The 16079-nt window shown below is 42.7% G+C and overlaps 1 protein-coding gene across 1 annotated transcript in view; it reads right to left on the bottom strand.

The window, feature by feature from the left end:
- The window catches only part of LOC145346561 (eukaryotic translation initiation factor 3 subunit E), a 132993-nt gene that overhangs the window by 32933 nt on the left and 83981 nt on the right, over positions 1-16079 (bottom strand). The window contains exon 10 of the mRNA XM_080193976.1: positions 5572-5681. Within this exon, the coding sequence (XP_080050102.1) occupies positions 5572-5681 (110 nt within the window). The remainder of the gene's footprint in view (positions 1-5571; positions 5682-16079) is intronic.

Genomic DNA, 16079 nt, shown 5'->3' with positions numbered 1-16079 from the left:
GGAGAGCAGCGAGATTCTTCAGTGGTTGTCGCATACTTGCCGATTGCCCTTTCTCTTGTAGAGGTGTACGATGGAAGCAACTTTAAATTCCTGAGGGATGGATCCTTGCTTCCAAAAGGACTGGAACAACTGGTGAGCTTCTCGATAAGTACAGGACCAGCAGTGTTATAGATCTCTGCAGGTATGGCATCTGCCGCTGGGGCTTTGCCATTGGATTGCTGGCTGACAGCTTTTGTGACGTCAGCTACTACCGGTGGATCATCCATGACACCGTTGATATCAACCTGGGGAATCCTGTCTATTGCCTCATCATTAATAGATGACAGTTGGTTGAGGACAGCTTCAAAGTGTTCAGCCCATCTCTGCGGGACCTGAGCCTTCTCTGTAACGAGAGTTGTACCATCTGTACTCAGGAGGGGGAAATCCCGAGAGACCGAGGTCCGTAGAGAGTGTTGAGGGCTTCATAGAACTGTTTCAAGTCGTTTCTGTCAGCAAATCCCTGTATTTCATCTGCCTTGGTGTTCAGTCACGCATCCTGCATTTTACGCAGGCCTACTCTTACTGAATACCAGTGCAGCACACGACCTCCTCATCACCAACACAACCTTCCGTCTGCCTACTCACAACAAGACCTCCTGGATGCACCCCTGCTCTAAGCCTTGGCATCTTATCGACTATGTCATTGTCAGGAGAAAAGACAGGCAGGATGTCAGAGTAACCAAGGCCATGTGTGGTGCTGTGACTGCTGGACAGATCACAGGCTCATTGTCTCCAAAATGAGGCTGCGCATCAGACCCAAGAGGCGGCCACAAGGATGCCAGGTTACGAAAAGAATCAATGCAGCCAAGCTAAAGAACCCCAGCGTAGCTTCAGCACTGGCCAAAGACTTAGAAATCAAGCTTGCTGATCTACACCTTGTAGGCAGTGCTGAGGCCAACTGGGAACGCTTCAGGGATGCTATCCATACATCTGCACTGAAGATGCTCGGGCCCTCTACCCGCAAGCAGCATGATCGGCTCGATGAGAATAACGAGGAGATACAGTCTCTACTTGTTGAAATGCACCGTCTTCATCAGGTCTGTCAGAACAACCCATCTTCAGCTGCCAACAAAAATGCTTTTACCAGTGCTCGCAGGACAGTCCAGAATAAAACTGAATGCCAGAGGTAGAAGCAGAAGTGGGTACAATTTTGTCTTTTAAAAAGCCTTTAGATAGTTATATGGATAAGATGGGTTATAGAGGTATATGGGCCAAATAGGATTAGGAGTTTAAAAAAAAGGGCAACATGGACAGATAGGGCCGAAGGGCCTGTTTCCATGCTGTAAACCTCTATGACTCTATGTCTCAAGACCTCTTCTAGTCCAATCTTTCAGAAAAAATACCACTAAAGCAAGGATTGCTTAGCTGTTCACTGTTGTGAAAGGTTTTAAAATAAAACTTATGATTAAAAACACTTTGAAATATGCCAAAGGGCCAATCACACATTTTCCCAACAGCTTAACAGATGATGACTGACATCTGGAACAATCAAACAAGAGCAGGGATCTCTTGCCGCAATTATACAGCAATTATGAGGTCACACCGGGAAACCGCGTGTGCTTTGGTCTCCTTACCTGAGGAAGGATGTTCTCGCTGTAGACGAAGTGCAGAAATTTACCAAACTGATTTCTGGAATGGCAGGACTGATGCACAAAAAGAGATTTAGTCAGTTAGGTTTGCATTTGCTGGAATTCGGAAGAATGAGGGGCAATCTCATAGAAACCGATTCAATTCTGACAGAACTAGGCAGGAAAGATGCAGGAAGGATGTTCTCGATGGTGGGTTTGTCCAGAACCAAGGATCACAGTCTGAAGACACAGAGTAGACTATTTAGGACTGATGTAAGAAGAAATTTCTTCATTCAGAGTGGTCAGTCTATGGAATTCACTACCACAGAAAGCAGTTGAGGCCAAAACATTGAATGTTTTCAAGAGGCAGTTAGATATATTTTTTGAGGTTTAGGGAATCAGAGGATAAGGGGGAAAGGTGGGTTGCATGATCAGCCATGATCATAATGAATGGTGGAGCAGGCTCAAAGGGGCAATTGGCCTCCTTCTGCACCTATCTTCTATAACTCTATAGAACAAAATAAGCCTTCAGAAATTTTATTCCAATCCTTAAAATCATTTTACTGTTTTCAGAGTTCAACAACTCCAAGCATGACAGATGAAGAGCAGAAATAGTTTTCATTGGTTCCTACAACCTTCATCAACGACAGGATTCAATGATCACCACAGACACATGGACACAGACATCACAAGGCCTGGATCACCTGCGTCAGACTGAAATAATCCAGTTGCTCAGATTCGTCTCTTAATGGCTTTGAAAGGCTGCAGAGTGCATTGTGTGGAACAGAAGAGAGCTTTTATATCCAATCTTGAGACAGTTCTCTCTTTAGGAAATGTTGGCCCTTCCCCCCCACCTCCCCATAATTCATCCCCACAACTGTGGTGTGGTTAGCAATGCACAGAATTTTATCCATCTTGTCACATTGTCATCCACTTGGCTCCAAACAAATCATTCATACTTTTATCAAATTTGAAGCCTCCCATTTTTATATCTTGTCTCTGACATTTTAGGACAATTGAAGTTGTTTCTGTCCTAGAAAAATGATTATAAAGCAAGATCAAATCCATTTTTACTTGTTTCATCAGCTAATTTATAGCTGTGACTCCACAAGCATGTTTAACATTAGCTTAATAGTTGCTACTTGAAGAGAAGTTCAAATTACTGCATGCATCCTGTGGTGTAGAACATAGTTAAGTCCAGACAATCTGCTTCCAATACTAAACCAGACCAACAACTGTATTACACCAATTATTACAAACAATTCACAAGCACATTGGAAGCAGCCACACTTCTTAATCAGCTCCAAGTAAAAAATATAGCAAACAGATAGGATCATGGAAAAGTTACAGTAAAGTTGGAGGCCACTTAGCGCACCTTGCCCATGCCAATCCAGATGCCCTTTCTAAACCCACCTTCTGCTGTGGCTTACAGCAATTAAAAAGTACCTGAATCTGCATCTTAAGATAGTTTAGGGTCTCTGGCTCCAGCACCAACTACGGCAGTGAATTCCAGACATCTACCACCCTCTCTGTAAAAAAGTTCTTCTTCGTGTCCTCTCGATACCTTCAGCCATTTGTTTGCTGGTCCTAGAATTCTCCATCAAGGAAAACTATATTATTCTATCTCTTACCTCTCCCTCATAATTTTGTATACCTAGAATAGAATCATAGAATCCCTACAGTGCAGAAGGAAGCCATTCAGCCCATCGAGCCTGCACCGACCACGGCCCCACCCAGGTCCTATCCCCATAACCCCACGTATCTAGCCTGCTAATCCCCTGACTCTAAGGGGCAATTTAACATGTCCAAACCACCTAACCCACACATCTTTGGACTGTGGGAGGAAACTGGAGCACCCAGAGGAAATCCACAGAGACACGGGGAGAACGTGCGCTCCACACACTCACTCGAGACTGGAATTGAACGCGGGTCCCTGATGCCCTGAGGCAGCAGTACTAACCACTGTGCTGCCCACTCAATAGGTAGCATATCTCCTGATCATTAAGGTTCAATCTCAAAATGCAACAAAATACTTAGCAGTAGAACAGATGGGCACAGCACATTAATCAAGTCACTTCTCAGCCTTCTTTGTTCAAGGAAAATAACCTCACCTATCCTGCTGCCTATTGGGCAGCTTGGTCGAAGGTTTGGAAGGCAGAAGAGCCTTTTACTGTGTAATTTTCTTTGCTCTATCTAATCTTTCCTCAAGCCCTGTAAACTCCTCTGCACTTTCTCCAGAGGAATTATGTCCTTCCTGTAAAATGGTGACCAGAACTACACACAATACTCCAGCTGTGGCCTCACCAGTGTTTTATATAATTCTAATATTATATCCTTACTTATATATTCTATTTCTCTGCCAGTCAAGGAGAGCATTCCATATGCCTTCTTCACAACCTTGCCTACTTGAACTGCTGTCTTTAGGGACCTGTGTACTTGTATGCCAAGATCTTTCACTTCATCTACCCCTGTTAGTGTATTCCACTGTGTACTCCCTACATCTGTTTGACAACTCCCCTTAATGCATTACCTCACACTTCTCTGTGTTAAAATCCATCTGCCAATTTACTGCCCACTTCATCACCCCACCATGGAGATTATAACTATCCTCCACACTATCCACCAATCACTCTTTGTGGTGTCTGCAAATTTCCCAATCATGCCCCTCACATTCACGTACAAATCGTTAATATATAACACAAACAGTAAGGGTCCCAACACCGAGCCTGGTATAACACCACTTGAAACAACTTCCCATTCATAAGGGCATTCATCAACCATTAACTTTTGTTTCCTGTTACAAAGCTAACTTTTTTTGGTACATATGGTGACTTTTTTAAATCTTAAAACAAGATATCATATTTTGATTTAAAGCATCTCATCATCCCTTCTTCAAAGAGTCAACAGTAAGCCAAAGATGCACACCATTCTTTTCAGGATTTCAGCTGGGCTTAAATAAATTATTCTGCTGTTCTCTTAACTCTCATATGGTGAGGAGGAGGGGGCTGAAGCCGGGAGGCATCTGCTTGGATTAAACCGGTTGTAACACTCGATCCCCATCAAAAGTCCTGATCACCACAAAGTCACAAAGGATTACAAGATCAGATCAGATTTGATTTTCTTGGATATTATAGATTACAATATATAATGATATCAAAGTGAGCTTGACATATACGCCTCCCACCAGGGTATGTGCAATTCATTCCTATCACGAGTGACGAAGAACTATTTACTACAGCAGTAAGGGGATCTATACTTGTTGAACAGATTATATTTATGGAAACTCCGAACTTGGAAGGCCAAATAATAAGAAAATATTTTGAGATCGTACTAGGAAGACAAGAACATCCAAATCCCACTTCATCAAATACCGTGAAAGGCACGCAATCATTACATTTCAAGCATTCTACTGGTTCGAGAACAACTTCACACACGTGCCAGCTCATCTCTTAAATCAGCTTCAGGGGAAAACAGAGCCAAGAAGTAACTGAAGCAGCAAATACACTCAAACACGTACTCATATCAAAGAACATAAAGATGCAAATAAAGGGCAGGTTCACCAAACAGCAAAGAATCACCATCTGGCCTCAGTTCAAATCCAAGCCATGAATTCATGTTCTCTTAAATTCCAACATTACACCCAATTCCCAAGTAGCAAATAGATATTCAAACAAGTTTGAACAGAAGTAACAATCACAAATATTGAGGGCAAAAACTCATTTGGACACAACATTTACACACAGTAGATTTCATAACTGTCACCCCTCGCCATAATGGGAACAATAGTTGATCTGTTCACTGCAAAGGGGAGAATATTCAGGGGCCAGTGGACCTCCCATCCTTACATCCAAATGGCACTCATTTCCAAGGAATCACCAATTGAAACCCTCAGTGATTAGCTTGCTATGTGACATTCCCTTTTAAAGAAGCTGCTGCAGTAGCACAAATTGAGAGATATCTGTACCTGATGCTGATGCACTGATGAATGCGGCAAAAGGTCTCAAAGATGAAGAGTCGGGCATTTTCTATGAAGTCCTCTAGACAGGCCACCAAGAAAAAGTCATTCACAAGCACCTGGAATGAGAATGGAAATGATTATACAGAAAATGTTTAATCCCATGTTAACCCACTAAACTAGCAAGACATCACCATTTGCTTTATAAAACCAGCATTTGCCACAAGTTACAACTAATGATCTTAGAAGCAAATGATGCACACTGGACAACACCAGGATAAAATAATGTTCCACGTACAAACAACATGAACTGAAAGGTTTCAGGACACAGCAGCGTATTGGGGGCACAAATGGGAGAGCTGCAGGAACTAAATAGAAACGTAGAATATAGGAGGAGTAGGCCATTTGGCCCTTCATATGGACAAACTGAATCCAATGGGGTTGGTAAAATTACCTTTTAGATATTGTGTCTTGAGCCTCAAAATCAACTTATCCAATTAACCATCTTTCTGGATTGATCTTTCAGTGAAGAAAGGTTCCAAAGAAGCATTGTAAATTGTGCTTAAGAGCGTCACTGCCGGACACAAGCAGAGGATTGTGGAGAGTGATTTCAGAGTTCAAGGGCTTTGTATATGGCCATGTTGTTTGCTAGCAGACAGCACAACTGGTTTCAGCTGACACTGATCAACAGACCTGTCTTAAGGAGACTTCACCAGTTTGATGTTTTTGTGCTCCAGAACGAACAGATACCACAGCAATGACACAATTCAGATACTGAGCAACTATGTGGTCCAAGTCGAAGCAGATTGTTCAAGTGCACTCAAAGCACTTGAGCATGGTGGCGCAGTGGTTAGCACTGCTGCCTCACAGCCCCTGGGTTCAATTCGTGGCTTGGGTCATCGTCTGTGTGGAGTTTGCACATTCTCTCCGGGTCTGCGTGAGTTTCCTCCGGGTGCTCCGGTTTCCTTCCACAGTCTGAAGGTGTGAGAGTTACGGCCATGCTAAATTGCTCCTTAGCGTCAGGGGGACTAGCTAGGGTAAATGCATGGGCTAATGGGGATAGATCCTGGGTGGGATTGTGGTCAGTGCAGACTCAGTGGGTCAATTGGCCTCCTTCTGCACTGCAGGATTCTATGATTCATTTCATCATGACCCACAACAAAACAACTGATAAAGCAGCCCTCAGTGGAATTTAGATTTATACAACAGAGTCATAGGAAACAGGAGGACAAGGCCATTCAGCTCCTCAAGTCTGCTCCACCATTCAACCACATATGCTGATCATCTACCTCAACATTATTTTCCTGCACTATCCCCAGATCCCTTGATGTCTTTAGTATCTAGAAATCAATTTCTGTCAGTGAATATACTCCATGGCTTCGCCTACACAGCCCTCTGGGGTAAAGAAATCCAAAGATTCACCACCCACTGACTGAAGAAACTCCTCCTCATTTCAGTCTTAAATGTTCTGCTCCTTATTCTGAGACTGTTGAGCTCTGTTTCTCCGCCCCTGCCAACCAGGGGAAATATCCTTCCTACATCTGCCAAGTACAGTCCTGTAGGAATTCACATTTTAATGAGATCACTTATTTCTTCTAAACTCCAGAGAATACAGGCCCAATCTTGGAGGAAGAAATGATCACATTAGCTACAGTATGCAGAATAATGGAACAACTAACTTAATGGAAGAAAGCCTGAGTACCTAATGACTCAATGCAGCATGACTGACTTAGTAATTGTCATTTTAGTTTAGTATTCCAGCAGTTTACTTTTTCATTTCGACTTAGTTTTAGAAAGACTTGGACTTGTACAGTACGTTTCACGGCCATGGCATTTAAAGTACCTCACAGCCAATGATACACTTTCTGAAATGTAGTCACTGTTGGAATGCAGGAAATGTGGCAGTCAATTTGCACACAGCAAGCTCCCACAAACAATAATTGATAACGATCAGATAATCTGTTTTAGTGATGCTAATCGAGGGCTAAATATCCGTTTGGATAACAGGAAATCTCTCCTGAACTTCGTTGAAATAGTGCCAAGGAATCTTTCACATCCATCTGAATGGGCAGGTGAGGTCTCTAGTTTAACATTTCATACAGAAGACGGCACTTCCAACAGTACAGCACTTTCTCAAACTGCTTCGTCAGTCCAGGGTCTTGAATGTTGTGTTCGTAGGCAAGATTGTTCAAGTGTGCCACGGCTAACACAAGGTGCTATTACTAATATGGAGTAAATCCAGCAGTCACTGTCCACAGATTCCAAATTAAACTTTCATTTGAGGCTTCCCCAAGAGCCACAGCAGAGTATAGATTGGTATCGCACTGAAAACATGTTTCTTTTCAACTGAACCACTTCACCTGATGGTTAAGTGGCTTTATCAAGTGACTTGATACAGCTGAAAGTGTCTAAAATCACAAACTGTGGTGGAAATCCTTTCCCTGTAAGAACAAGTCAGCCTGGGTCAGTTCTGTACCTTTGACAATTTAATTTTGATCAATGGTGTGTTTTCAACCATTGTTGTTCTATTGCAACAACCCCGGAGCGAGGGCAGGTTCTGTCAGCAAGTGCTTAGCTTACCAGCACTGCTCTGGATGATTCTGAATTAGAAGTGACAGTGAGTTAGGCAATAATGTCTGGCTGATTTCAATAGCAACTGTTGCAGTAACCAGCTGGCCCTGGATTTAAGACACAGCTGCTCCTTGTCAATCAGAAAGCAGGAACCAAGGCCCTTCATCATGTCCAGTAACAGACAGACACTTTTTCCTCAAAGGTCCAGCCACAATTGAACTTGCTATTACAGAATGCTGATGCACCAGTCGTATCGTTGCATACAATGATATGCAACTGTGGAGTGCTGCTGAGGGATATCTCAGTCACTGCGCTGTCCTCCAATTAGTGCTGAATCTTCAATGGAAAGCCACAGCAGCTTTCAAGAGCCCCGTTGTGTTCAAATGGTCACCTGGAGAAACTGCACAGTGAACTGCAATGCCAACTGGCTGCTGTCAGGTGTGGTCATAGGCCTTTTAGTCTGGGCAGTTGCTATTCATTAACAATAAGCGACTGGAAATTACCTTTACCACTTGGTGGACTGATCACTGAGACACTGGTGTTATGAACAGGCTGGTTAAAGTTCAGGTGCTGGCAATGGTTGCAATGTTGAGCATTGGGCGAATAGGACCTGGTGCTGTAACGCATCTCCCGCACCGCCAGTTTTTACAGCATGTACAATGCCTACTTTGAAAATAAGGTCAGTGATAACAAAGCAAAGTGCTGTCAGGTGTCCTTTTATAGGTTTCAAAGTAGTCTCTCTGTGGTACAGGTTAAAGAGCAGAGAAGTGCAAATGAGAGGTGTTGCAGCGCCTCCACTAGTAAGAGCACCAGGTGAAAGCAAAAGCAAATTGACAAACAAGATCAGGTGCTGCTGAGGCCCAACTTTTCACTGCAAATCTAAACCACATGAATTTGGAAAAAGTGAGGATTGTGTGCAATTGTGCAGATGATGAGCTGACAGGCATAATGAATGGTCAAAGAGAGAACAAAGTCACAAACTGACTGAGCGAGGTGATGGCAGATGCCTTTTAACATTACCAAGTATGCAACAGGAATATTGTGTAAAAAGGATAGTACAAAACAAAGGGATTTAGGAGGTCAGCTGCACAAGATAATGACCTGGGTTTTGCTCAAGCAACAAAGATGCAGCACTTAACACAGACTGCCCAAAATAATCCATACTTAGCTTGTCTGAAGGGCTGCAGGGAAGGCTTCCACTTCTTCCTGCAGGATAGCAGGGACCACCATACTGCAGGAGAAGTCATGCCTCTCAAAAACAAACTGTCCCTCGGGGTCAGTCTTCAGATAAATGATGAGTAAGCTTTTAAATAAATGATTTCTTAGTATTTCAAACATTTCAGACATGTTTTAAAACTGCCAGGCATTCAAATACTTTTAACACTTTCAGGGCAGTTGTTAAAAGTTTGCCAGGGTCTGACCCGTGGACATTTATGCCCCCCACACTCCCCAAATCCTCCATTTCCCTTCCCTCCCTCTCTCTGGCTTCACTCCAGTTCCCTGTTTGTCAGTTCTGCCAATGTGGGCGACAGGGTTTGAAGCCAATGGGCTGTGGGGAAAATATCGGGAGCCATGGTAATCATTAAAAACACTTATCATAATTTGCAACTATCTGGATGATGACATATGTACATGGAGGGCTCGATTTACACCTGCAATTAAAAGTTGAGGGTAAACAGGCAAAATAACGATCCCTGCCATTTCAAAAAACAGAATCAGGACCACGACTGCCAGAGCCCAGTCAAATTCACAGTAGCTCCCAGATTTCATGGTAAGAGAGCTTGCCAGATGTTAGTGGCATTGCATCTCCCAGAACTGGTGAACTTCTCACAATACACCAATACCATGGAAAGAAAATCCAGCCATTACAGCTAACTGGCAGGTACAAAAAAAGTAAAAGCTGAATCATTTCACAAGATCAAGAAATAGTGCCCAGGCCAGACCTTCATCCATCATCCAGTGCTGCCGATGGAACTGGCTTAGACAGTAATTATATCCATCTGCCTGTGGCGGCACTTTGCAGCTCACATTTGCAAGTTCTAGCTCTGTTAACTCTACCACTGCAATTCGCAAACTGTTATCAATTTCACTAACTGTAAATATAAAATCCAGTTACTTAAAAAGTAAGGACAGGATTCGTGACTTTAAAACGAACAGTGAATTATGTCTGCATATCTTGCCTTGCATTCCAGTTTCACCCACGGATATAATGCCATGAATTCAACAGCAACGTTTAAGAAATTAGGCCAGAGAAAGGTGAATCCTTGACAGTAGGACGCAATGCCACTTTACACCCGGGCTGCAGCAACCTAAGATCTTGAAAGTGTCGCTGGATACGGACTAGGGTAGCAATGATCTTCCATGATACGAATGGGAGGAAAGAATAGATCCACCATGAGCAATGTAGAAGTGAAGGTTCAATGGAGTGGAATGACCACCTCTGGGTCTGACACACAAACATCGCATTTTTGAGTCTAATTTTGGATAATTACTGCCAAGCATCTTTGGTTTAAACCATCCATAAATAGACTAGAGAATGCTCACTTACACAGGCACTATTGAGCCAACTATAGCACGTGAATGAATAGCTGTCAACATTTTACATTGTGTGCAGAGGGTATAATTGTAATGACATTACTCTGCAGTCAGCCAAAGATGATTCATTAAAATACCCAAAAGTTTAAATTGTCAAAGCCTTTTAAAGTACTTTCATAACAAAAATTAGATGCTTACTCACCAAGGCCATTTATTTTTTGGAAACTGAATTGAAAAACTATATTGTCTAGGTGAATACAGACTCTGATATGAATCAACCCATATCCACAAAATACCACTCACCCCACATGAAGGCACAGATGTGAATCAAACTCCCCACTACACAGTGATTATTTGCAACACTGAACTTTAGTAATCTGCTTACAAACACCACAAAGAATCTTAGAATCAACCATTAATCTACTTGATTCACTTAGCTCTTCCAGCCATTTTTAGCAAAGAATCACGAAAGCATTATTTTTGCCCCTTTCATCTTTTGTCAACATAATAATTAGTTACTATCATAATTAAAATCAGCTGAATTCACAACAAGTTAGAGCATCAATTATGTCAAATTAACATAGAAAATGCATCAATCATTTACTTGCTTTACCATGCATTCTAGTTACATGTTCTCTCAAACTGCACATTCAAGACTGAATAGATCTGACAGAAGCATTGTACAGATAGCTTAATAATTAATATCAGCTTCTTTTCCTCCGATCAGTATGTTATCTGTGCATTACTAGTACATGACTTCATTGGGCATGAAGTGATTGTGTAAGTACAAAATATATCCCATCTTTCTATAGTTGGAAAAGAAAAAAAAAACGGTGTTTTTCCCACTCTGTCCTCCTCTTGTGGAGTGAATTTGCACAAGTGGCGGCACGATGGCACAGTGGTTAGCACTGCTGCCTCACTGCACCAGGGACACAGGTTCGATTCCCAGCTTGGGTCGATGTCTGTGTCGAGTTTGCATATTCTCCCGTGTTTGGGTGGGTTTCCTCTGGGTGCTCTGGTTTCCTCCACAGTCCAAAGATGTGCAGGTGAGGCGCATTGGCAGTTAAATTCCCCCTCAGTGTACCACAACAGGTGCCGGACTGTGGCAACTGGGGGATTTTCACATTAACTTCATTACAGTGTTAATGTAAGCCTACATGTGACTAACTTTAAGTGATGGCAGCTCTCAACTATCCCACTCAAACAGCCCAACATGTCGGTAAGGTCTGTGAGGAACAAGTGCACTGACTATCTCATACTCGAGGTACAAATTTAATAGCAAGTGCCAACAGTATCACATGCGTAACTGCTCCAGTCAATTTCAAAAGATTTAGACTTCCTGAATTATTTTTTAAAACTTGCAAGTTTCTAATTATAGGAAAAAGCTGAAGGCATGGTCAGATCTCCACACTTTAGCAAACTTTACAAAACCTTCGTAATGTGCATAGGTAAGCTCATTCAAAAAAAAATTTGAAAGACAGTGACAGTGCTTCCCAAATATTCATATAGAGATAGCCCTGCTTTCCAATTCAGGGGTATACGCTTCACAAACTCCTCCAGTAACAAGACCAGTGGCACCAGTACAGCAGAGTATGGCATAGGAATAAGGAGAGGGAGGGAAATGCTTACATGACCATTTCTAAACTACTTCTCCTGAAGTTGGTTCACATGTAGGACTGTTTCAGTGTTTCATTTCCCTGTGGGTGTAATCGTCTTCTTGCTTTGAACTTCACATTTGCCGTTTGAATCTAGTCAGCCATACCACTTTCAAAATCAGTTCTGCGAAACAAGGGCTGCTGTTGCTGCTACTTTATTCCAAGGCTACACCCAGGTGCATTCTCCATCTCTGAAAAGCTAGCACATGGACAACAAGCTTTGTTGTGTGTTGTCATTGCCATGCCAGGATACAACAATTAAACATTCACCCATCGGAAAAGACAGGCATGACCAATGGTCCATCTAAGTGGGTTAACCTCACAAATCATGCCATGTCTACACTTCCTAACAGAGCTCTGAGCCAACTTGGAAACAAAGAGATCATAAACTGGGAATTAACCCCATGGTTCTTTTCCACAATTTTTACAAAGAACAAAGAACAACCCAGCATGGGAAACAGGCCCTTCGGCCCAACAAGCCCGCACCGCCGCATCACCCTACACCTATTCTACCCTGCGTATCTACAAATAGAACCCCTGACTTAGCCAGATTCAGGGGAGAATAGTGTCAATTTGGTAAAACCAATCAGCCTAAGAGCACATCTTTGGGGTGTGGGAGGAAACCGGAGCACCCGGAGGAAACCCACGCATCCACAGGGAGAATGCACAAACTCCCACAGACACAGGCCCAAATCCATGTATCTGCACAGCTAGCAGTGCTAGTCACCGAGCTGTTGCGGCGCCCGTCTACCGGTCCAGGATCAAGCACACACACCGACACGAAGTACTAGGCCACTCCCGGAACCTCCAAGAGCAGCCCACGCACGACCCACCGTGTGCATGCCCCTCGTTTGACAATGAGGTGGACCTCCACCTGCGGAATAAAAAGACAAAAATTTTTGAAGCCTCAATATCCCCCACCAGCTAAGAGGGCTAAAACTGTGCTCAATACCGATCCTGAAGCCAAACAAAAGTCAGAATGAAGGGCAACCTGATAGGTTTTTACATTTATGAAAGGTTTTACAATGGTAGATGTAAAGATGCTGCTCGCACCTGCAAATGAGACCAGAGCTGGGGGCTGTAAATGATGGACACTAATAAACCCAGTGGAAAATCAGGCGAAGTTTCCCAGAGAGAGGTGAGTGCACAAAACTCACTACCACAGAGTAGTTGAGACCAGTGATCCCTTAATTTTCTTAGCCATGTGCCACATTTATTACAACACACTGTAAATTTCACTGTCTTAAAGGGGACACAGCTCATGGGCATCCTGCCTAGAACCTTCACAACTGCTGCAAGGCTACGCACGATTTCAGAAGATGCTAGCTAGATAAACACGAGGGAGAGATGAATGACCTTGTGTTACTGGAAAGAGGGGAACTTAGATGGGAAGACATTTAACATTTAAGAAAAACTTGGACAGGTTCATGAATGAGAGGGATGTGGAGGGATATGGTTCAAGTGCAGGTCAGTGGGACTAGGCAAAAAATGGTTTGGCACAGACAAGAAGGGCTAAAAGGCCTGTTTCTGAGCTGTAATTTTCTAAGAAACTGTTGTGGACTACGGGCTTTGGCATGGATCTTTGTAAAGTGGGATACTTGGTCTTGAAGTAAATTGCCCCATGAATGTACCAGGATATCATCACAGAATGATAAGTGCAGTTGTAAATGCGCCTAGTTTGGGGGCGTTTAAGAGATCCGTGGATAGGTTTATGGATGGAAAGGGATTGGTTTAGGTTAGAGGGTCATTGTTTTTTAACTGGTCGGCGCAACATCGTGGGCCGAAGGGCCTGTTCTGCGCTGTAATGTTCTATGTTCTATGAATCCCTACAGCACAGAAGGAGGCCATTTAGCCCATCAAGTCTGTACCAACCTCAAACTCACCCAGGTCTTATCCCCACACATTTATCCTTCTAAACCCCCGACACGAGGATCGATTTAACATGGCCAGCCAACCCACCCTGCATATCTTTGGACTGTGGGAGGAGACATGAGGATAATGTGCAAACTCCACACAGACAGTGACCCAAGGTCAGAATTGAACCCGGGTCCTTGGCGCTGTAAGGCAGTAGTGCGAACCACTGTGCCACTCAAGAAACAAGGTATCCTATTGGTTTGATCATCGCTTCATGGTTCGAAGCTCTTAGAGGCTGACAAGCTTACAGAGATTGTTCCCATTAAAAATATGGATAAAGGAATTTATAACAATCTGAACATCAGCACAGAATACAAATGAGAAGCTGATTCAATTGCAATTCAACTCTTCCTGCCCTTGAACCCTGTTCAGCTGAAGGTGATATCGACTCTCGACTCACTTTGCTCGTTACTACAAGGGACTGACTAGCTGAAAGTCAGTATTAGCAATACAGTTGTTAACAGTTTAAAAACTGCACCGCAACACAATCACGTGAAGCTAATTTGAAAAACAGAATTGAATATTATATGGATAGCTCGTAATACAATACCGTCGGGAGAACAAATCAATATGGCCTTAAAACATTAATGCCTGCTGGACTCCACACATTTAGTTTCACCAAAGAGGGATATGAGAGTTTTTAAATCATCAGTCAGACATGGACAGAAAATGAAGTTATTGTCTCGCTGTGTTTCACAAAGGCAATCGGTGTGAGGTTTCTGCCCGGCTTCCAAAATATTAGACACTCATTTGTAAATTGACTTCTGGCAGGAAGATTAAGCATAAACGGCTTTTAATAGTAAACAAGAAATGAGGCATGTTCCATGCTCCAGCTCTGGCCTTTTGGTCATGTTTGATTTGATTTGTTCCATCATTGGTTGTTTGTTGCCTTATGATTGCTTCTTCAAACTTTGCCCACATCACTCCTCCTTTAAGATGCTCCTCAATACTTAGTCTTAGGCCTGTTCTTGGGTTTCAAATTTTGCTTCATAATGCTCTTGTAATATTGTGTGTTAAGGCACTATAAATGCTCCCTCCAATAACAATTTGCAAAGGAATATTTCTTCAGTAGATTAACTGTGCAAGAGGTCTTGTTTTTTAAAGCACTTTTCATGACCTCAGGATGCCCCAAAACACTTTACAACCAATTTACACACAGCAAAATCCCACAAACCGAGATGTGATAATGACCAGATCATCTGTTTAAGTGATATTGATAGAAGGATAATTATGGACCTTATCTTTCTTCAAAATAGTGACAGGTGGCCTTTTACATCCACCTGAAGATGCTGACAAGACCTTGGTTTAATCTGCAAGATTGCATCCCAACACTCTAATCCCTTGGATCTACACTCGCGCACTAGCCTAGATTTTTGTGTGCAAATCCTGGAATGGAGCTCAATCCACAACATTGACTCAAAAGGCAAAAGCGTGCTAATAACTGAACTACGGCTGACACACACATTTGAATGCAGGCCTGGTGAGTGTCTCCCAAGACCATGATACTACATACATGGCAAAAACACCTCATTTGTTATAAACCCTTGAAAACCTTGCTGGCCTTTTGGTCGTGTTTGATTTGATTTGTTCCATCACTGGTTGTTTGTTGTCTTATGATTGCTTCTACAAACTTTGCTCACTTCATTCCTCCTTTAGATGCTCCTCAATACTTACTCTCAGACCTGTCCTTGGGTTTCAAATTTTGCTTCGTAATGCTCTTGTGGTATTTTGTGTTAAGACACTATAAATGCCCCCATCCAATAACAATTTGCAAAGGAATATTTATTCAGTAAATTTTGACTGTGCAAAAGAGGTCTTGTACTTTTAAAACACTTTTCATAG

The sequence above is a fragment of the Carcharhinus amblyrhynchos genome, chromosome 8, assembly GCF_965287045.1.
Source record: "Carcharhinus amblyrhynchos chromosome 8, sCarAmb.v2.hapA, whole genome shotgun sequence".
Lineage (NCBI taxonomy): Eukaryota > Metazoa > Chordata > Chondrichthyes > Carcharhiniformes > Carcharhinidae > Carcharhinus > Carcharhinus amblyrhynchos.
The sequence above is the reverse complement of the archived record's forward strand: the minus strand, read 5'-3'. Positions and strand labels throughout refer to the sequence as shown.